The sequence below is a fragment of the Chelon labrosus genome (assembly GCF_963514085.1).
Source record: "Chelon labrosus genome assembly, chromosome: 11".
Taxonomy (NCBI): Eukaryota; Metazoa; Chordata; class Actinopteri; order Mugiliformes; family Mugilidae; genus Chelon; species Chelon labrosus.
Window position 1 is genome coordinate 25,373,390 of NC_140344.1, and position 23,626 is coordinate 25,397,015.

The following is a 23,626-nucleotide window of genomic DNA, read 5'->3' on the forward strand; positions in this document are numbered from 1 at the left end:
CTCATCTCGCCGCTCCTCCTTCCAGCTCTATTGTTGTTTTCTTTTTAACCTTTTCATTCCCCGTCCACCGCTCTGCCTCTTCAGGTGGAGTTTGACTGCATCAACCCCAAGAAACAGAAGAAGAAGAAGAACTATAAGAACTCTGGAATTATCATTGTCAAGTCCTGTAAGGTGAGGATGGATGGATGGATGATGAATGAATGGATGAATACATTAATGGACGGATACATGGATGGATGGATGGATGGATGGATGGATGGATGGATGCACAGATGGATGGATGGATGGATGGATGATGAATGAATGGATGAATACATTCATGGATGGATACATGGATGGATGGATGGATGGATACATTGATGGATGGATGGATGGATGGATGGATGGTTGGATACATGGATGGATGGATGGATGGATGGTTGGATACATGGATGGATGGTTGGATACATGGATGGATGGATGAATACATTAATGAATGGATACACTGATGGATGGATGGATGGATGCACAGATAGATGATGGATGGATGGATACATTGACAGATGGATGGATGGACGGACGGATGCATGAATGAATCAATTAAAACATGGATAGATTATGGATGGATGGATGCATGAATGAATGAATACGTGAATGAGGGACGGATGCATGATTGGATGGATGGATGGATGAATGGATGGATGATAGATGGATCAATTAATACATGGATAGATGGATAAATGGATGGATGGATGCATGAATGAATGAATACATGCATGATGGATGGATACATGGATGAATGATGGATGGCTGGACACATGGACAGATGGATGGATGGACGGATGCATGAATGAATGGATGAATACATGGATGGATGGATGGATGGATGGATGGATGCATGAATGAATGAATACATGAATGAGGGACGGATGCATGATTGGATGGATGGATGGATGGATGGATATATGGATGGATATATGGATAGATTAGCAGTGTTACTGTTTAGACAAATAGTGCTGACCTATAATTGGCCACTATAAAACTGTTGAACCACATATAAAGCATCGCCCCCCACACCTCAAATCAATTACATTTTTAGATCTCCTTGCATATTTCCCCATGGAGTGTATTTCCTCATTGCCTTAGTATCATTTAGGAAATTAAGCTTGCAGCAGATAATGACACAACTTTGTTTAACAAGATAATTGGAGCTGAGAAAAAACAGAAAAACATAAAAATGACACCTTTGCATAATCTGCAGTTGATGTATTACATCTATTAATGTGTCATTTGTGTTGAGGATTTACTGATATTTTAATGAGTAGATGGTAAAAAATGTTCTCCCTGCTACAAAGTAAAAACAAAGAGCTAAAAGAGGCTAAAAGCTGCACCAGAACTTGATCAACGTCATTAATGTCAAACGTATCACTTAGGGCTGTTTTATTTAAGAATTGTGCGAACAAAAATAACTCAAATCAAACAAACCGCTCAGTTTCTCGCCACGTCTCACTGACCCATCTCGAGGCCGTGAATTGTGGTTTTGATCACCTGGCGGCTCCTCTAACTCAACGTCCTTTTGAGTAGCTAATTAGCGCCTTACCTCGGAGCCCCCACGGAGGACACACCGAGCCTGGACGTCTTCAGAAGCCTGTTGGAAAGACATTAAAGCTGCGCGGTGACCAGCTTTCATAACTGATTTCTTTTTTTTTTTCTGTCTTCCTCGCTTTTTTTTTCATACGCACAATCACATACAAGCCCTTTTGTGCGAACACATGCAGCGTATGAACAAAATTACTAATATAGTAATTATATTTGTTGGCTGCCGGCGGGGATTAGACTAATGACAGTAAAATCCATGCTAAATGTTCATTGTAACCGGCGCGCAAATTATGCTCAAACAAGATAATAAGCGGTGCTCTGTTGGTGGCACGTAATATCAAAGAAACACGTTTTATTACAAATTTTAGGGCTTGGCTTATGAATATAGTTAATTGAATTATTTTCACAAGCCGCTGTGTTCAGTAAAGGATTGTTTACTGCCTATTTAGCCAATAAAAGAGTGTGTGCCTTCATTTTTTCTTGTTTTCTAACCTTACGACCCTTGCATCTCCAGATTACAAGGGACTACACTTTTCTGGACTACATCCTGGGAGGATGCCAGCTCATGTTTACAGTGAGTGTGACATTAGCATTGTATTTTATTTCCCTGTCTCTGCAATGATGCGATAATGAGATACATGCTCGTGCGTTCTCTGCCTGCAGAAAAAAAAAGAAAAAGAAAAGAAAATGGTCGGAAAAACATTCAGATTTTCTATTTTCATCTCCCAGGGTTACAGCTGGATTGCAGTCATTTACATACAAAAAGAGAAAAGCAGGAAGGACGGGGAGAAAGTACGAGGGGAGTAATGGGGGTATTGTGAAATGCCGAAAAGAGCAGAAGGGAGGGGAAAAAAACAATCTAATGCAAGAAAACGATATTTTGAAATGGTGAGTATAATAATTGGGCAGAGGAAGGGAAACAGGTACGCAAGCAAATGGTAGAGATGGATATTTTGCCAGAGGGAGGGAGGGAGGGAGGGAGAGAAAGAGAGGCGTCATGGTCTATTTTTGTCTCTTGTTAGGAGAAACTCTTGTGCCTCCCTGATTATGTCACACCTTTTTGTGTAACTCTGAGTGCGAGGCCTCTCCTATAATAGACAGCCACACACGCTAAACAGTTATTATTATTATCCTGCGTGCAGCACACACTGTTTGGTGAGAGAAAATACATGCGCTGCGTCTCTCCTGCAATTTCCCAGCTCTGTGAACCCGAACCAGGCTCCAGATGTGGCTGCGTATGTGTTAAAGTTGTCGCTTACGTGCTTGACTTTGTGGCATTTCCCGTCGAAGCGTCTTCTCCAGGAAAATATGTCCCCGAACGCAAGACAAAGGAGGCAGATTAGCAGAGCAGAAAGCAAGCTTTACTCACGGAAAGTACAAATGTCCAGGCACCAGGAAACACAAGGGATGTCAATATAGATAGTTTGGCAAATGAGTAGTTACATATCCACAGGCGGGTGGAAAAACCCCCCCCCGTACTAATTACATTGATTTGTGCACTACTGTGTGCTTTTATTGTAGGTTTTATTGTGTAAAGCTGCTTTAGTTTTTACTTTTTATTGCTTCCAAACCAGAGAGCTGCTAAACTGTAGGCTCATTTAGAGTACTACGGGACAGACGGCGTAACCTACGCACATAGCCTACACCAGTGCAAGACATTTATACTTCTGCACTCATCAGTCTGGCTCGCTCTGTAACAACGCCACCCAAACGCTAGTCGCCTTTGTGTCTTTTTTGCCAGTCGGGTTAATTTTTGTTTCTACTTCCTGCTTCATTTTCAGCAATGGTGAGACTTTCTGGCCATTAGTTAGTTGTTAAGAGAACTATTAATAGTGCATAGAAGAAGACACCAACCTGGTTAATCTGCACAACATCCTCTAATTCAGAGATCAACAGGAACTTTGAGCTTCAGGTGGGCACCACCTACAAATGTTCTAAAATAAAAACCTGAACTCGGAGCACCTGTATATCTCACTTGGTTGAGTGGGTGCGACTCTATACTCTTAACAAGTCTTTTAGACCTTAAGAAACCTCTTGGATAAGAGGTGAAATGTACTCAAGAAAATGAGTCCAGATGCCATCATTGAACCCTTTTATTTTTTGGATAAAGAAAAAGTGAATAAAACTGATTTCAAAATAAAACAGGGAACGTGCAAAACCCCAAAATACAGTGTGACACAACTATACAGCACATTGTATTGACTCATGGCATACAAATACAAATAGGGAAGGCAGTTTAAATGTGGAGCTTTATACACCTTGGTTAGATCTTATGTAAGTACTTAGGTTGACGTGAAGACTTTTCTCTAAAATGCTGTAAATGCTCAGTTTAACTTTCTCTCAAGGGGCCGAAATTACCTGTCGTTCACACCAGCAGCGTCTCTCCCGGTGATTTCAGCACAATCTCTGTTTTCTACAGCACCAGCACCGTCCTGTCCTCGTCTACCCCTGATGGACAGTCAGCAAAACTTTCTTTAGATTAATTATTCCTCCTCACATTACACTCTACTCTAAAGTAGAAGGCTGCCGACGCTGTTAATGTAAAATGTCTGAGATAAGTGTCGAGTTTCATTAATTGTTACTAAACATCTTCTGGGAGAAAAGCTACGGGGCTGCTGTACTCTTGTAGAAATAAGTGTTGCAGAAATGGACTTTAATTTTCAAGACAACAGGTAAATATAAAGGAGGTTATGAGGTTATGACTTGTACAGATTTTTTAACTTATTTATTCAACTCCATTCTATATATATCCAAAAAGAGTTTTAAAAAAAGGCAACAGGACTTGTAGAGTTTTTGAGAAGATGTTTCACCACGTCTTCAGTAGCTTCTTCAGTTCTATGTGGTACGTTTGAGGTTTAAAAAGGAAACTCTGAGGGTAACCCATCAGAAACTTGCTAGACTTGTTTCTGTAAACAACTAGAAACTGGTGCAGCTAATTTCCATTAACGGTTAGGTACTTATGTGTCGTTCTGTCCCCAAGAAGTTTCAACCCCATTAGCTGCACCAGTTTCTGGTTGTTTTCAGAAACAAGTCAAGCAAGTTTTTGATGAGTTGCCCACAGAGTTTCCTATTTAAATTCCCACCGGTCCCCTAGAACTGAAGAAGCTACTCGGATGGGTGGCGAAACGTCTTCTCAAAAAAACTCTACATGTCCAGTGGCCTTTTTTAAACACTTTTTGGATATACCATAACCTGGATGACTGAGCACCTTCACAGACTCCATTCTGGAGACTCTGACTGACAAAGGGTTGTTAGAGCACCACTCATAGGGCAAGAGGACAAGGAAAAACACCCCCACCCCTCCCCCCACCCCCTGGTTGTTTACAGAAATAAGTCACGCAAGTTTCTGATGGGTTACCCACAGAGTTTCCTATTTAAACCTCAAACTCAGACTCCATTCTATATATGCTATGTGAGTTCAGTGGACAGGAAGCTGTTTTGTCTCAAGGCCTCGATGCTTTTAACAGGGACACAGAGTTTAGTTTAATCTGCATGTCTAAATACGTGGCCATGTTTATGTCAGTAGTTAATGTGGATGGTTTACTTACGAGCGATTAAGACAGAAAACGCAGTTTGAGCTTTAAATTGCATTTGCAGAAGATAATTGAATCCCTCAAACCAAATATGAAACTATAAATTCTGCATTTTATTAATAAATGTGGAACTAAGTGTAGTAAGTGCTCTTAATTTGTGATTCTTTTTTCTTTTTTTTTTTTTTTTACCTTTGATGCTTTTAAGTATTTATGTATGGATGTGTGTATGTGTATGTGGGAGTGAATGTGTGAGTACGGCTATTGTTTTAGAGACGACACAAGCAAATTTCATTGTGCTGCTTTTGCTGTGCAATTACAATAAAGGTAACTCTATTCTATTTCTATTCTATTCTAAACAATACGATTATCTCAGAATTATCCAGCGCAGAAACACAAGTTTCACTGAAGTGCCCTTTAAGTGTCACTTGCCTCCTGCACATTGCATCCGTGCCCCTCTTGTTCCTCTAGAAGGTGATGTTGTCATAGCGTGTGAGGATTTTTTTTTTTCTGGCTCAAGGTCTCAGTCAAGTATAGCAGAGTTATTGACTCGCAGGGGTGACTTGTTGTTGCAGAGATGCTGTCGGTGTCAGAGGACGTGTTCTGCATGGGTGCAACACACACACACGGACAGCGACAACTTCCACCGTCAGCCCGGTTATTTTCGCCCTTGTCTTATTGCTGGAAGTGAGGCTTCAGAGCAAAAAGGGATAGTTGTTGTTGCCATAGTGACGCTTTGCGCTGTTGATGATGTCTGTGACGTGATGCATGAGTGAGGTTGAAAAATATGAAGAAGAAGAGCACAGTGTTATAGTTGTGTTTCTGTGCATGGTTATTTTTAAGTTTTATTTAAATGGACTAATCTATTTTTAGTCTTTAAATTAGTGATCAGACTAAAGCTGAGTTTTGGATCGCTCTGCATGTACACCAGTGGACATGGTGCTATAGATAGAGCAAAACACAGTATTTAAAGAGTTTGGGGGTTGTGTCTTTTTTTTTTTGTGGCTAAGGTCCATGACGCACCAGACCCTAGTTTTTTTGTAACGTGTCCCGCACTGTTGGCACTAGTTTTACCTCTGTCGTTGGCATTTCTAGAGCCCAGCTCTGTACGACAGTTTGTTATCTCTACTAGCTTCCTAGCCTCCCAGCTAATAGTGGCTCTTTTGGTTTCCTGTTGAATGACGATCACAGACTACTGCCACCAACTGGTGTGAAGAGTTACACTATATTACCAAAAGTATTCGCTCACCTGCCTTTACTCATTCTATGAACTGAAGTGCCATCCCATTCCTAACTCATAGAATTCAATATGATGTCGGTCCACCTTTTGCAGCTATTACAGCTTCAACTCTTCTGGGAAGACTGTCCACAAGGTTGAGGAGAGTGTTTATAGGAATTTTTGACCATTCTTCCAAAAGCGCATTGGTGAGGTCACACACTGATGTTGGTCGAGAAGGCCTGGCTCTCAGTCTCCGCTCTAATTCATCCCAAAGGTGTTCTATCGGGTTCAGGTCAGGACTCTGTGCAGGCCAGTCAAGTTCATCCACACCAGACTCTGTCATCCACGTCTTTATGGACCTTGCTTTGTGCACTGGTGCACAGTCATGTTGGAAGAGGAAGGGGCCCGCTCCAAACTGTTCCCACAAGGTTGGGAGCATGGAATTGTCCAAAATGTTTTGGTATCCTGAAGCATTCAATGTTCCTTTCACTGGAACTAAGGGGCCAAGCCCAGCTCCTGAAAAACAACCCCATACCATAATTCCTCCTCCACCAAATTTCACAGTTGGCACAATGCAATCTGAAATGTACCGTTCTCCTGGCAACCTCCAAACCCAGACTCGTCCATCAGATTGCCAGATGGAAAAGCGTGATTCATCACTCCAGAGAACGCGTCTCCACTGCTCTAGAGGCCAGTGGCGGCGTGCTTTACACCATTGCATCCGACGCCTTGCATTGCACTTGGTGATGTGTGGCTTGGCTGCAGCTGCTCGGCCATGGTAACCCATTCCATGAAGCTCTCTGCGTACTGTACTTGGGCTAATCTGAAGGTCACATGAAGTTTGTAGCTCTGTAGCAATTGACTGTGCAGAAAGTCGGCGACCTCTTTGCACTATGCGCTTCAGCATCCGCTGACCCCTCTCCGTCACTTTACGTGGCCTACCACTTCGTGGCTGAGTTGCTGTTTTTCCCAAACGCTTCCATTTTGTTATAATAGAGCTGACAGTTGACTGTGGAATATTTAGGAGCGAGGAAATTTCATGACTGGATTTGTTGCACAAGTGGCATCCTATGACAGTTCCACGCTGGAATTCACTGAGCTCCTGAGAGCGGCCCATTCTTTCACAAATGTCTTGTTTCACAGTCTGCATGCCTGAGTGCTTGAATTTATACACCTGGGGCCAGGCCAAGTGATTAGAACACCTGATTCTGATCATTTGAATGGGTGAGCGAATACTTTTGGTAATATAGTGTATGTGCCAGTTGTAGTCTTTGTGGTGTGTTCAAGTGCAAATTTTTTGGTTCAGGCACAGGCAAGGTGAGCCTTTGATGTCTGCTGTGTTATCCTCTCTTCAAACTCATGATTACGTCGTGTAAATGAAATGCTGGGGGATCAAGAGGTTGCTGCCTTCAGGAGGGGTGGTGTTTACTGTGTGTACAAGAAAGATAAAATCAGAAATCCTTTCCCTGAACGTCCTATAACAGTGGTACCACTTCACCGTAGAGTATCTAATAATCTTAGTGTTTACTGAATGACAAAATAGTTTTAGTTGCAAGCAGGTCCTCTTGACGACCTGTTAAAACCGGAACGAGTTTATCCAGCTGCGCTGAGCTTTGAAGTTGACACCCAGGACTCTCTGCATCCACCCTGCTCTCTTTTGGACGACTGAGGTGAATAATAAACCCTCTCCACCCTGTCATCAGCCGGCAAGTCGAGTGCCTCAGAAAAAGGTTGGCCGGCGTTGGACATGCTCTCAGCTGTGGAAATATTTCTCTGCCGGCTGAGTGTGTATCAGGATGTTCCTAAAAATGCAAACATCCAAAACAGGGTTTTAAAATAGAAATGCCACAGTCAGGCTGCTGGTAGTTTTTGCCTGTTGACAGGCTTTATACACATGTTTTTGACACTGTTTTTATAAAAGAAAATTTGGCATACCATGTAACAAGCGAGGTTCAAGCGAGGATCTGCAAACAGCTAACATTAGCACATAATCTGGGCCGAACCTTGGATTAGAGTGAAGTCAAAATTAGCGAATACACCTAAATAATTCTAAAAACTCAAGGTAAATTAACCGAACTTGATAACTATAGGAGGCGGCGCTGTGGTTGTGGTGGTTAGCACTTGTGCCTCGCAGCAAGAAGGTTCCGGGTTTGAATCTAGGCTGATTGGGACCTTTCTGTGTGGAGTTTGCATGTTCTCCCTGTGTCTATGTGGGTTCTCTCTGGGTACTTCCAGCTGCTTCTCCATCTCCAGCCAGACTGACGAGCGCACAAGTATAAATGGCTCACACTGGCACAGGCTACGTGCATAAGTTATGTCTATTTTCCGCAGTACCCTAAATAAGCCTTTACATCTTCCATAATTATAAACTAGCATCTTCATCTGATCAGTCACTGCAGAATCACGCTTTTCAATATGAAGCCAACTCTGTTGCTCAGTAAATTCGTGTCTCTTGAACTAAAGGAACCGTAATTTTTGTCTAAACCTTTCATTTGACAGAAGTGGTCTATAGCCAAGGTTACCGGGTTTTCAGAAGGTTCTGAAGGGGTTGAATTGTAAATGGCTGTGTCTTAGACAAACTGAAGAGCTATAGATGTGTTTTAAGGCTTCCTGCCACTGTTCCTCTGTAATATCTGTCCCTGATTTCCAGTCTTCCATGTTTATCTCGTTTCTCCTGCTGTTCTCTTCTCTCTCTTTTCTGTCTCTACCAGGCCAGCTTTAGGCAGATGGGTCCCTCCATATGAGCTTAAGGTTCTGCTCAAGGTTTCTTCCTGTTAAAAGGGATTTTTTCCTTGCCACCGTTGCCTTCAGACTTGCTCTGGGGGTTTCAGGCTGGGTTTCAGACCGGATGTTGTAAATGAATTGAATTGAATTCCATAGTTGTTGTGCATGTCAGTTAAAGCGCCTGACTGGTCTTAGGGTTAGGGTTAGTTTGTTCAACAAAGATCAGTACGTGCAGATATTTTTTCAAAACTTGTATGTATGAATAAATCTTCATGCCAGCACGTAGCTGTTGTCCATATTCATTGGTCAGCACTGGAAACCGGAAGAGCTAATGTTAGCTGTGACGCTAGGAAGCTAGAAGGAGCTGCAAACTGTTGTTCAAAGCTGATTGGAAAACCAACACAGACGCCCACGGATTGCTCGACCGCCACGATCTTGTGTTTTGGTACCCTTTCCTTATCCAGTTTGGTTTCCTGCTTTATTTTGTAATTGGTTTTCTCGTTGCGTTTAACTTTCACTTCCTGTCTTTGTCTGTTCCCGCCCCTTGTGATTCCACTCACCTGTCTTGTCTTGTGTCTTTTGTCTGAGTGCTCCTCCCCTAATTGGTTTCACCTGTGTCTTGTTATTTCTTCAGCCCCTTTGTGTGTGTCTATATATATATATATATATATATCTATATCTATATATATATATATATATATATATATATAACCTTGCGTTTCCCTTTGTCAGGTTATCTGTGAAGTAACCCCAGTGCTGTTATCTCTGTGGAGTTACCGCTGTTTATGTTTTTGGATACCCTGCAGTGTTTTTTGTTCCTTACTTTGTCTGTTTTTATTAAAGTTATTTTCTTTCCTGCTCCTGCCTTCCCCCTTATGTCCTGCTTTTGAGTTCTTTCTCACCACTCATAACACATAATATCAACGCTGGAAAACGGATGGCTGCCGGCTCTACGTGTCGCGGTCCTTAAGTGAGTGCGCAAGGGAAGGACTTTCAGTTGAGGACTTTGGAGAGAACCTGTCTGCCATCCATGAAAGTTCCTGACTTGCGAGCGTATATTACGCGTACGCGAGACCGTCTAATGATTCAGGAGATGCGGTAGTAAGGATGGAAGAGAGGGGGAGGGAGGTCAACACGATCTGTCTATAATTAGCTACGGTGGAGTTTGGTTACGTAGCCACTAGGACATCATCTCTAGATCACTGGCACAAAAATACTGTCGGTAGTGTGCTGCTGATTTGGGTTTCTGTAAGAACATCTTCCTGATTCAAGGTATTTTTTAAATTATTTCCTCACTCTGCTTATTTGCAGTTTTAATTTTAGTGCAAAGGGAACATTTGCCTGTTCCAGTGCTAATGAAACGAACAAATTTAAGGCAGAGCGGTAACTCTTCAAATCCTCGCTGCTCCCTCCTAATCTTTTTGCCTTTTGTCACAGACCTGCAGCTTCTTCACTGATGCACTCGCGCACACACACACACACACACACACACACACACACACACCTAATGCTGTCTTAACACAGATACTTCCTTTCTTCTGCTTACGAGCTCATTTACATACACACACGTCATGTGAGTGCAAACATATAATATCCTCCTCACGCTCTCTTTCCTGCTTTCACGCTGCGATCGATTTACATGCAAACTCCAAAACCGGTGTTGGGCACACAAACACACACACTCACACTCTGTCTTCTTCAAACACATGCTCTGAAGAAGACCCACAACCACAGGTGTGATGGTCCAACGTGCACATCGCCTGCTCGTGCACGCTGACTGATGTAGACGTGCATAGTCTCACGCAATCAGAGGAGACATCTTCTCACGCACACGCTGACACTTATATCCACACACACACACACCGAGAGAAGAGGCCGTGTACAAAAACACACGCGAAGGCGCACACGCATGCAGAAGGAGCAGCTCTGCGGTGTTCAATCAGACTTAGTACGGCTCTAATCCTAATCTCCAGGAAGGAAAAGTCTCTCCTCACGGCTGTGGGAGCTGCAGGAGAGAGCAACATTTTCTCTGTTGCACACTCCAGCACAAAGACACAGCCCGCTACTGCTGATGGGCTGTTTGTGAACGACGAATTATGCTATTATTCGTATCTTATGATACAATTCAGAGCTGTGCAGGCCACAACTGGTCTCAGTGGATTCTGGCGAGTGGAGTCTTTTTGAATGTATAGAAAGCATGCAGAGGCTACAGTATGCAGACCACTTCCAAAGGTGTAAGCTAATGATAGTAGCAAAAGAGTTTCCTCTGTAATGGTCAAATGCATCGGCTTCAAGGGGGGGAGAACACATCGAGCAACGGGGCTTCAGAACTGCGCTTTAAGGATAATTCGGGTATATTCCTGCAGTCGCCCTATGGGTCATGCTAATTTTTATCTCTCCATGTTAGCGATACACGATAATGAGAAGTGCCTCCAAACTGCATGTTAATAGAGTGTATTAAGGCAACTAGCACAGGCTCCCTGCAGCTTTATTTTCTATATGAATAATTTGTAATGGCTGATTCCAAGGAATCTGCAACCAGCAATGGACATTTTACTAACAGCCTCTTGGATCAGCACCAGGGGAGACTGACATAATGGACCTCCATTAAGCCGGCAGTGCACATTAGTTTGTGTGCATTTACATTTATCGCAGTGGAGGAGAGGGAGTAGGAAATGAGATGTCGCGCACATAAAACTTTACTTTTCACTTACAGTCTTGCAACTTTGGTCTTGCCATGTTGCTCTTGAGTTAATTTTGTAGAAGTAAACACCATTTCCAGGACGGCACTGTGTATCAAAGTTTATCATGGTTGTAGGATTACTCTTATCCATGGCAACATGCAGACTTTACTTTAAGTCTGGCGTCAACAGGCTCACAGCACAGAACTTTTTCAATATTTCTATTTTCATTTATTTTATTTCATTTTTTATATATATTTTTATATTTATTACCCATTATACCTTGGCAATAACTTGTAAATATATAATCCCTGTAACTACTTTACTGTTTACATTTTCACTTTACTCATACAGTCCATTTACTTTCCCCATTGACATTTTGGATAGTGAAAACATTTATGGCATGGTAACTCGTATATACTTTGAATTTGTTCTATTTTTGGTTCTTGCTCCTCAAAATGTCTCTACTTGCACCTTTTGCTGCTCACCTGTGCCTTAAATTGCCCCCCGGGGACAAATAAAGTTTTCTGAATCTGAATAAAATACACTGACTTGGGAAAAGAAAACAAGCCCTTCCCTTCTTGACTCGACACAGGAGAGTTGGCTCTTCAGGTCAGCGCTCAGTGGTCCGCCTGCACCTGGAGGACAAAGAACACTATTGAAGGCCCAAAAACGGGAGGTCACCTATCAGCCGCTTAAGGCTGTTACATACTCTGCGAGAAATTTGTTCTTCATACCATCGCTTGGGAGTTCTCGCGGCTTGCACACCTTTTTTCTCGTGTGGTGTCTGGTTACTGTTCTGTGATTGGTCAGAAATTGGAAGTGGGCGTTGCGGAAAAAACTGAAACGCTAGTGGCCACTCTGTGATTTCCCAGATGCTAATATTCGCTGTGTGACGGCTAATCTCTCCTGGCTGCATGCTGAATAAAACGACTGGCCGTTGTCCAAAAATAATAAGAAAAGTGCCTCTCGCCGTCCGTCTCCCACAATGCTTAGCACATGTGACATATACTGCAGTGGGAGGGCCCTATTAGGACTCCCCCGGAGTTTGGCACTTAAGTGTCTCAGGAATTGTAAATGAAACGGCTGAAACTAACATGTTCTTGCCTTGAACAAATTTCTCGCTTCTTGTGGAGTACGTAACAAGCGTTACAACCCAGTCTTAACATTGTCCCCAAAAATGCTTCATCCCCTTGCACACCTTGAATGAGTGTCTGAAGATTAAGTGGTCATCAGAGTGCCACTAATGGTGAAAAAGCAGGACACCACCTACGTTAATCAGAGCAACCTCCTCCAACTGCAGGAGAGTACTGTTTTTTTATTTTAGCTATTTTAGCTTTAATTAACTATAATATTCATACAGACATACAGTATTTTTGCATGGCCTTATACCAGATGTCTTACAATTCTGCCCAAATTTGCAGTCAGTTTGGATGGAACCCAAGAACCCAAAACACAGAGGCCTCTCACAGAAATATGATAACTCACTGAAAAGTGATGATAATACAGCTGTAAATGTATGACGGTCAGTTTAGTTTTTAAAACTAAAATGAATTTTGACCAAAGCAGACTCTGGTAGTGGACAGCAGCTTCTGGTCATCAGTGAGCCTCTATCACCTCAGAGTGAGAAAGAATAACTCCAGAAAAATGTTCACAGAAGCTCTAACACCTTCACCCATCCAACCACACCTCAGTGCATCCATCTCTCCTCTTGCTGTTTAAGGCGTCCTGGCTAGAGACTCGAGACTTGAGAAAACTCCAGCGTGAACGTTGGCACGTTTGGCACTGTTTGACAGTAATTTGCCTGTCTGTCTTGGAATCCGTCTATTTAATGCGGTCACAGACGTTTTCTGCCACGTCGCGGCTCTGAAACACACATTAATGAGATGCTGCTCAGCCCCCCTTCCCTCCCTGCCTCCCTCCATCCCTCCTGTTCGTTTTAATTCGCCGTACTCGCTCGTCGAGGCTGTGTGTTTTTTTTTTTCGTGTTGTGTCTTAGTCTACTCGTGTGTTCGCAAATTACTAATAGCTGGAGGGGAGGAATGAGTTGGAAGCAGAATGGTGTCATCCCCCACTGTCATCAGATTCGCAGCCATCAAATTAATAACGTCTGTCAAGGGGAGAGGACACTGGAGGAAAAACGCTGGGGTAGTTTTGAGGAAGATGATCGTGTGCCGTCAAACGTCAGTTTGGGCGTACATATTTTAGGCTTCATAGTAAGACAAAAATGAACGCATAGCAGAGGAGAAAATGAACATCACTGACATACAGTAGACCACGGGGACGGATTAAAAATGATCCTGTCCTCCTCAGCAGTTATCACAAGCCATAGTAATAAAACAGTGTAAAACATGAGTATCATCTTTAGCAGAACAAATAGTGAAGAGAAGATACACCGGTCAGCCACAACATTAAAACCACTGACAGGAGAAGCAAATAACATTGACTTTTAATTTTATGGGTAGTTATGTAAAATATGTAGTTACAGTGTAACCCTGAGTTCTCTGAAACCTCACTGATCAAATCTCACTTTTGGCACCTTCAACAGAAGCCCCAAGACCAAACTGCCAAGTAGCCTCAGCTCAACTTTAAAGCTGCACATCACACGTTTAACTTTAGCATGTTATACTTACAATACATGCAGTTTACACCGATCAGCCACAACATTATGACCACTGACAGGAGAAGTAAATAACATTGACCATATTGTGACAGTTCAATGTTCTGCTGGGAAACTTTTGGACCTGGCATTCATTGGTGTAGATGTTACTTAGACATGTAGCACCCACCTAGACCAAACCAGGCACCCCCACCCCATAGCAATGACACTTCTTGATGGCAGCAGCCATCCCCAGCAGGATGTAGTCTGACACAGGTACAAAAACGCTTTAGGAACAACTCAAAAAACAAAACATGAAGAACAGCACAAGGTGTTGACCTGGCCTCCAAATTCACTAGATCCCAAACTGATCAAGTATCTGTGGGATGATCCACAGAGGACTCTCCCTTCAACCCATAGGACCCACTACCAATACCACAGGACACCCTCAGAAGGCCCATGTCCATTCTCTGATAAATCCCAACTGTTTTGGAGGAGACCTACACAATATTAGGAAGCTCTTCATAATGTTATGCCTGATCGGTGTATGCGTTCACATGCCCCGAATAGAACTTTTTTGACTAAGTGGTGTTTCTTTCTGTGGGGCGTCAAATCCAGTGGAAATATAACAAAAAATTAAAAATGTTTTTAACGTCGCTGCCCACAACGATTTCAGATTGGTTCGTCTTTTTCAAACACTTGTTTCAACAACTTTTTGTTTCGCTTCCTCTGTTTTTTCTGTCCCTCCTGGAAATTCGTCCATGGCGGGAAAACATGCACAGAAAGAATGTTTTTATTCCAACCAGAAAGAAAGTGTTTACATGGTAAATAGGAGCCAATACTTTCATATTGAACACATTATCAAAGGTTTACACACCGCTCCATCTCAAATCTGGTTGAAAATTGGGCATGTCCGTTCTGACTGTGGTCAATACGTGAGACATTTTTACTCGGATTGGTCTGTTAATCTGATTATAAGTTGAATTCTAGCATCCTACGAGTATGCTGTGACTCTGCGATGTTGAGTTTGGATTTTGTCAGGGCCAAATTATTTGTTTCCTTTGATGCTTCTGTAGCAGAATTCATTTGGACAGCTTCACATCTGTGGCTAAAACTTTTGCACAGCACCATATGTTGTTGCAGGACTAACACACATGCACACACCCTTTCAAAATACTCAACAGTACCCTAATTCTGTCACCATGCATCTCTGTCTGTCACTCCTGCTGCTCTGCATACTGTGTCCTCTTTACCTCAGTTTCCCAGTTTTCTCTCACATTTACCAAAATTTCTTCCTGCCCTGTTTTTCCTCTTCTCTGTCCTTACTGAACCGCGACATTGTTGTTTTATAACACTCCTATTGAGAAAGAATGAGAAGGTTTAGAGCATCTTTAAGCTGATAGGAGGAGGGCCGGAAACTGTGGGTCAGGTTCTTGTCGGCACAGAGACCGTTATTCTCCGCCTGAGGAAAAGCTTGTCACTCTTAATCTTATATCATGTTGGGCTGTGTCTCTTTGCGTGCGTGTTTGTCTACCTCATGCGTGTTGGCTGCATGTGTTGGGAGCATCTGTGTGTGTGCTCCTATCTGTAACACTGTACGTCATCACAGTGTCACCCTGTGGTCATCTGGGTTAAAAATACACCTTTTTTATGTTTTCAGGGTCATTGTGTCTTTAATGGAAACGGCTGCGCTACAGTATTTTTTTTAGTTTTACTCAAAGAACTACATTTTCTTGTTAACAAAAATTATATTTGCATTCACTTTGTGTGTATCCTTGAGGCCTACAATTTCAATATGTAAGATTTAAGGTTATCTTTTAGTAAAAAAAAAAAAAAATGGATTTGCAATCAGTCGAGGCACCAACGGAGGGGGAAAGAAAGATTTTTCTTTTAACCATTCAAACACTGTGCTTGGGTAATCCAATCAGTCATAATCCATGGTCCGATCCTATTGGGCCGATTTCAGCAAACTGCAAATTGCCCAAATTGTTTAACTGCTGTACCTGCAATGAGGTCAGAATGACTTTTGAGTTGGCTTCCACTGAATGATAACATCATCGTATGTAAGGTGTTTTGATCGTTGGAACAACTAGTTAGCTTTCAGTCGAGACATTTCTGTGAAACACAATGCGTTTTATTTACATTCAAAAGTGCTGAACCATAGACTGTATATAAATATGGACAGTGCGTTCCCCCTCCCTCGCATTAGCCACACTGATACTAGTTTCCGGGCGGTGGCATCTTGCAAGTTACCTGCCAGAGTCTGCGCAGGGGTATTTGTGTTTTGATTCCGAAGTGGGGGGATTCTCTTACACAATTTCCAAAGTATTTAGTTAGATGCAATCAGCAATGTCACCACTAGATGGCACTGAGTCATATACAGTGGTCCTTTAACAAATGTGATGAATGCACTTCTTACTTTCCTCTTGTATATAACATTAAACGGTATAAAACATGAGAGCTACAACCACTTATTTTAAATATTTTGGGATACACGCAAAACCACAACGTGCAACAGGCTGAAAAATTTATCTACTTAATCATATCAGTTGGCTACGTGTGCAGGGTACACTGCAGGACTACAGCAGATCTTTTTAAAAATCAGGCTGTCAGTCTTAGATAATGAGATGTTCCAGCTCAGACACTGTTTTCAAAACTCCGGCAGCAACTTTTTTTACCTCTGCACTTCATGTAAAAAGACACTAAAAGGCAGGAATAACACTAAAACAGTTTTCGTCTAGGTTGTTGAAAAGCTTCTGTGTTAGTTTCATACTGAAACACATCATTACAACCCTAACAGGCAATTTAGAGTAAGTTTTCAGTGACTCTTTTAATGTGAAAGCAACCAGTGTGAAGAAGCTACCATGCATAAAAGTGCGTAGTCTGTGTCAATTTTTAGCTTTAGAAAAGATATTGATCAATCCAGCGAATGCGTATGTAACTACCATGTGTTTTAATCTTTTATTGCTTTCGAATGCAGGTTACGTACTAATAGATACCGTGCTTGAATGCCTCTAACAGTATCTAGACACAGACGGAGCGCCAGAGTTTGCCTCTGCTGCTCCGCTAATGTGCTGCTCACGCTACACCCCCCCTGTGAAGACACTGTTTTACACAACAGGGAATTTCCTGCTTACTCAGAAGTTAACTTTCTAAAACTAGAAATTAATTTGGGCAATAAATAAATAAATAAGTAAAAGGCAGATAGGTTGCAGCCTGACTTTATGAATCTGGGATTTTAACAAACCTAAACCTGTCAAGCTCTTAGTGACTCCAGCCAAGGCGTTAATGAGAGCAGCATGTGTCACACTGGGAGATAACATTAAATTCCTCATCCCACATCTACATGACATACAGCAGAATTGAACGGAATAACTAATAACATATTAAAACGCACAGCCTGTGTGGTTGCCAGATGAATGCGCCTGTCTTCTGGGTTTCTACAGTGTCAGAAGAGGGGAACAATAACACTGCACTCCTACCGTGGTTCCTCCTGTTCCTAGTTGCCTGTTTTTAGTTTATGTCAAAGAAGATTCAAGCATTTCTGATGTTTGGTTTTTTGCTGTTATGCTACATATACCTCCCTTCCCTTCAGTGGTGAAGGCAGCCCATTAAAACACCACTACTGTTAAAGCATGACACCTCAAAGGTGGGTCTGGAGCCTATCCCAGCTGTCATTGGGTGAGAGACGGGGTACACCCTGGACTTTGGCTATTTGCACAATTTGAACTGAGAAGTTTAGACCATAACTGTCTTGTACCTGTATCTGTAAATATGTTTATTTCTATTGTACAGCTGGACATTTTAACCTTGGCTCATTTTCATAGCCAGCCTCAAGTGGTCATTTGAAGAACTGCAGTTATTTCCACTTAGCACCAAAGGGGAATTACCGTTTTTTACAACCTGGACCTTATTTCTGGCATAAAATACGGTCGTTTACTCACCCATATGACTTTGGTGTTATTTGGAGTCGTTCAGAAGATATTTAGATCCAGCGGAGCGCCGCGTATATCCATATAGTGGGAGGGACTGGGGCACCCAAAACGCAGCCTCTAAAGAACAACAAACCGCTGCACGTCGGCGAATAGACAACAGGTAACTCAACGGGGAATAGCACTAGCGTATCATAACAAAATATTGGTGAAATGAACCAGTTTCGCGGCAGATAATGCGTTTAGAAGCTGTGTTTCGGTGCCCCAGTCACTCCCACTATATGGATATACGCGGATCTAATTATCTTCCGAACGACTCCAAACGGCACCAAAGTTATATGGGTGAGTAAATGATGGTATTTTATGCCAGAAATAAGGTCCAGGTTGTAAAAAACGGTAATTCCCCTTAACTTCACTTTTCAGACTTGGAGGTTGATGCTTGCTCAGCAACACTCATTCTACGATCACTTCAAATCTCTCACTTCTCTGTATTTCAATAGGTCGGGATAGATTTCACTGCGTCTAATGGGAATCCCAGAGAGCCGTCCTCCCTCCACTACATCAACCCTCTGGGCAGCAATGAGTATCTGGCTGCCATTTTAGCTGTGGGGCAAATTATACAGGACTACGATACGTGAGTATTTAACTTGGTCGTTGCATTGCTTTTAGTCTGTTACAACAATGCAATGATGTGGATTTTTATGGTTTCTGAGATTCTCCATAAACACAACAGACAAATATTTCTCAGATATTTCATACTGGAGTTTTGCAGGATGGCAGTCACTATGGGCTTTGTAGAAAGACCTGAACTGGTTTATCAGTTCCCTAATATCCGTCTTAATCCCATCACCTAGCAAAGCACCACTGCACAGAGCTTTAGCACTAACACACAACTGACACAGCTATTTTGTACTGTTTAAGTTTGTAAACTGAAAATAGACACTGAGAACAGACTGACACCAGCAGACTGTTTTTTAAAAAAAAAAAAATCATTTAAAATCCTGACTTTAGGTCTTTAAGTAAGAAAATTCTTCTTAGTTAGGAGCAGTTTTACAACATTGCTTCATTTTTTCAGCTCTTGGCTCTATTTTCTGTTTCTGAATGTGTTTCTATGTGAACAAGGTAACAGGATTTCCTCTGCTGTCTAAATCCAGCTTGTTGAATTTGTATGCAAAAAAAAAAAAGGTTTAAACTAACGTTCCAATCTGTTGTCATGGTTTCCTTCTCAGCGACAAAATGTTTCCTGCTCTGGGATTTGGAGCCCAGCTCCCACCGGACTGGAAGGTATGAGTGTGTTAATTATGTTGTGTTGTGTGTCTCCGCTCGTGCATGTGTGTTGCATGCATGTGGCGCGCAGGAGAGAAGATTGGGTTGTCATCCGCAAACTTGCAGTCAAAGCGAGGCCGCTTTACACATGCGTCTCACACACAAACATACACAGATAAAACTGTACGCCTCATACATGCATATTCAGATGATTACGCAACTGTCAACCCATCTGTGTTGCCATGGCACTGAGCTGATGAAAAGGACAAAGAAGATAGAGAGCAGTGCACGGAGAGATGGAGAGCGGGTGGGAGGGAGAAGGTGTGGGAGAAATGGACGCTATGCCTCAACAATATTTTACAGAGTAGTTGAAGGATGAGCATTGAATTTAAATTTTTTTTTGTCTCCACAGGTGTCACACGAATTCGCCATCAACTTTGACCCCACCAATCCCTTCTGTTCAGGTGAGCTGTTGCTGTACGGATGTCACCAGTTGCACCTTTGAACATTATACACAAAAAAATGCTTCTATTTATTTTTTATTTTTTACAATTGTTTTACTCATTATATCAGACTGACCAATAATGGATATTTAGGGTCTTTTTGCACTTAAACCTTACGGCAAGAATAAACAAGTCATAGGCTAGTGGACAATTGTTTCTTAGACCCAACTGAACTTATTCACATGGACACTAAATAAAATGATAAACGTTATATGCACTTACATGCAATCAACTTTTTTGGCATGAGCAAATTGGTGCTGCAGAGTGTGTTTAATTAAGTCTTATTGACAACGCTGAATTTATGCAATAGAAGAAGATGACACAAATAAAGCCACAATTTCAACGTTGCCCCCTCACATTGATTCCAGCTTTGATCATCTTTGCTACCTCCATGTTTACCTGATGTTTAAGTCACATGGGACAAACATGCACTGAATAAAACAAGATAAATCAACATGGTTATTAGGCGCTAACATTTTTTTCCATTGAAAATCCCATTCTCATTGAGCTTTCATTCTGATTATTAGCGGAACACTAGTCTATATAAATGTGACGCCTACTTACGTACTGAACTGCAAGCTAATTTCAGCTATTGGCCAACATAACGAAATAACATTGCCCAACAATATGAGAATGTAAGCCCATTGCAACATTTTACATTATCTGCACCAACAACAACTTGAACCTTTTGTCTTCTGGGTTCGAATCCATCACTCTCCTTGTCCGGGTACTGCGGCTTCCTCCCACCGTCCAAAGACATGCTCGTTAGGTTCATTGGTGATTCTAAATTGGCCGTAGGTGTGAGTGTGAATGGTGGTCTGTGTCTCTGTGTTAGCCCTGAGATAGACTGGTGACCTGTACCACGCCTCTCGCCCAGTGACAGCTGGAATAGGCTCCAGCCCCCCCACGACCCTCCAGAGGACAAGCGGTTACAGAAAATGAATGAACGAATGTATTCCTTGGACCAAAAACACTGTTGCTAAACTCTGCTTAAAGGTTGTTGTCTTCTTTGTGGCCTGGACCTGTGTTATTCAGCTTTGCATTAAGAAGATGTAAAACAATATGTGGTCCAGTGTTCACCACAGATTTAGAGACAGATACTAAGGCTGCATTGAAATGAGAGAAGAAGGCGTCGGTGTCATTGTGACTTTCGCGGAAATAAACGGCGCACCGCGAAACAAACAGAGACGGCATTCTTCTTAAGTTTAACAGGAACGCAAGAAAAAAATAAACATGTCATCTCCAGATCATGTGACAGCAGCAGGTGCTCTGCGCTCCTCTCCGAGCGCCCCGCTGAGTCTGAGTAAATAACTCCTTAACACATCTCCAACACTTGCTACTTTGGACATTTGTTCTAAATTAGCGGCATGATCACACACCATGACACCAAACAGTTCCTCGTGACAATTCAGACCCGTGCAAGATCCATTACTTCTTCACCCTTCATGTTCAATTATTGATTGCATCTAAGTCTGAGCAAAAAGCTTTACAGATTAGATTTTACAACACACTTTTGAGCTGCACTTTGTGATTTGTCCTGATTGGTGAACAGGTTAAACATTTAAATTTAACGTCAGCGTGTTGCAATGTTATCGTCAGCATATTAGCATACCATTAGTTTGGGATCTAGTGAATCTGAAGGCCAGGTCAACACCTTGTGCTGTCCATGTTTTTTGAGTTGTTCCTAAAGGGCGGCAAGGAGTGTCATTGCTATGGGGTGGGGGTGACTGGTCTGGTCTAGGTGGGTGCTACATGTCTAAGTAACATCCGCACGAATGAATGCCAGGTCCAAAAGTTTCCCAGCAGAACACTGAATAGTCACAAGATGGAGAGGAGTTCATCTTTATATACACTCAAACACAAAGTAACTTGCAACATGTGGCACTGAACCAGTTAATTTTTGTTCTGGTCCACATGAGCGTGTGAATCAGCACAATAATATCATGACAGACCATTGTGATGTTGTCAATCTAACAACAAACTTCAAAGGAATAAGACATTCCCACTGCACGAGGATATTACCACTATTAGAACATAAAGGCAGCTTTAACTAAAGGAGATCAGAGTCAAAAGAAAAGATCAGCTGGGAAGAGATGACTACTGGTGTGTTGTTTAAATTATATAAAAGCTTAAAGGTATGCATAATTAAGGGTGTAGCTGCTTTGATTGACACATCACCCGCTCAAGCTCCACCTCCTTGACCATTTTTTAATTAGCTGGGAGTTAAGGCTCTTTTAGATTACTGTGGGACACAGACGGCGTAACCTACGTACCTAGCCTACGCCCGTGCGAGCCATTTATACTTGTGCTCTCGTCAGTCTGGCTCGCTTTATAAAAACGCCACCCAAACACTAGTCGGTGCTATATCTCTTTTGCCAGTCTGGTTAATTTTCGTTTCTACCTTCTGCTTCACTTTCAACAATGGCGACTGAAACATTCGCCGAATTTTCGCCAAAGACGATTCGTACAAATGTTTGTATCTCTGAACCTCCTCAGTTAACCTTTCCTCGATGTCTTCCATCTTTATAGATCCTAAACAATCCAAGTGGACCAATCACAGCTCTTGCGGTCTGCGTCACCACGGCGTGTAGTTACATTTCTGGGGAGGTGCACGTCAAGCTGCGGCGCTAGGCTGTGCGTAGGTGTCTGCGTTATCGCCGTAGCCTCTGCGTCAACTTAACGCAGAAGTCTAAACTGCCTATTAGCCTTCCTTGGAAGTCCTACCAAAATGTTCCTCCGCATAAAGTCACACTTTATATATAAATCTGGATAGAAGTGTAAATAGCAACTTGTACCTTGCTTTAGTAATCCACAGGGTAAGCAATTCTTTTCATATTGAGCCTTTGCATCTGTTAATGCACCATTAGCATCTGATACTGTGTGGGATGCTAACGTGTTTATTGACTAATGCAAACCACTTGAGTGCCAACCGCTGAGAGCACAACTGTGAGAACCAGAATCTAACACATGTTTTAGTATGACAGGGTGTGTGTTGGGGCGGTAATGCCAGATAAGTACATTTACTCTCAGCCTTCTGCTGACGATGACTAGTGTCACAACATTAAGTTCTGTGTGCTTCGTCCAAATATGTGCAGCTGGCTGATATTACCTCGTATTACCCTGTTATTGCCGTAATGTTTCTGGTTTATAGCATTTTGAAAATAAGCTCCATTGCTAATGTAAACCTGAAGCGCGTTGGAACTTAAATTCTTTATTTCCGCGTGTCTAGGTGTGGAGGGAATCGCCCAGGCCTACTCCACCTGCCTCCCTCACATCCGTTTCTACGGCCCCACGAACTTCGCTCCAATCATCAGCCATGTAGCACGCTTTGCTGCCCAGGCCCTTCAGCAGGAGAAAGCAGCGGTGAGTCACAACAACTTTTTCTTTCTTCTATCAAAATGCGTTGCTGGAGGAGACAGTCACAGTACGCTCTTCTATGGAAACATCAGTCCATCACATGTGTAATGTTTACTTTCAATATCAGGAGTTACTTTCTTTTACTCTGACAGCCAGTTGGTACATTTGTGTGTGTCGTAGCCTGTAGTGATGGCGATGTCAGTCCTTTGTCAACCACTTGGGTCTGTGGTGAAATAT

At 42.3% G+C, this 23,626-nt stretch overlaps 1 protein-coding gene across 1 annotated transcript in view; it reads left to right on the forward strand.

Annotated features, from left to right (window-relative positions):
- The window catches only part of cpne2 (copine II), a 52,209-nt gene that overhangs the window by 14,242 nt on the left and 14,341 nt on the right, over window positions 1–23,626 (forward strand). Inside the window, exons 8-13 of the mRNA XM_084555715.1 lie at window positions 85–171; window positions 2,093–2,152; window positions 18,764–18,897; window positions 19,493–19,547; window positions 19,942–19,993; window positions 23,262–23,395. Coding sequence (XP_084411841.1) covers window positions 85–171; window positions 2,093–2,152; window positions 18,764–18,897; window positions 19,493–19,547; window positions 19,942–19,993; window positions 23,262–23,395 — 522 coding nt within the window. The remainder of the gene's footprint in view (window positions 1–84; window positions 172–2,092; window positions 2,153–18,763; window positions 18,898–19,492; window positions 19,548–19,941; window positions 19,994–23,261; window positions 23,396–23,626) is intronic.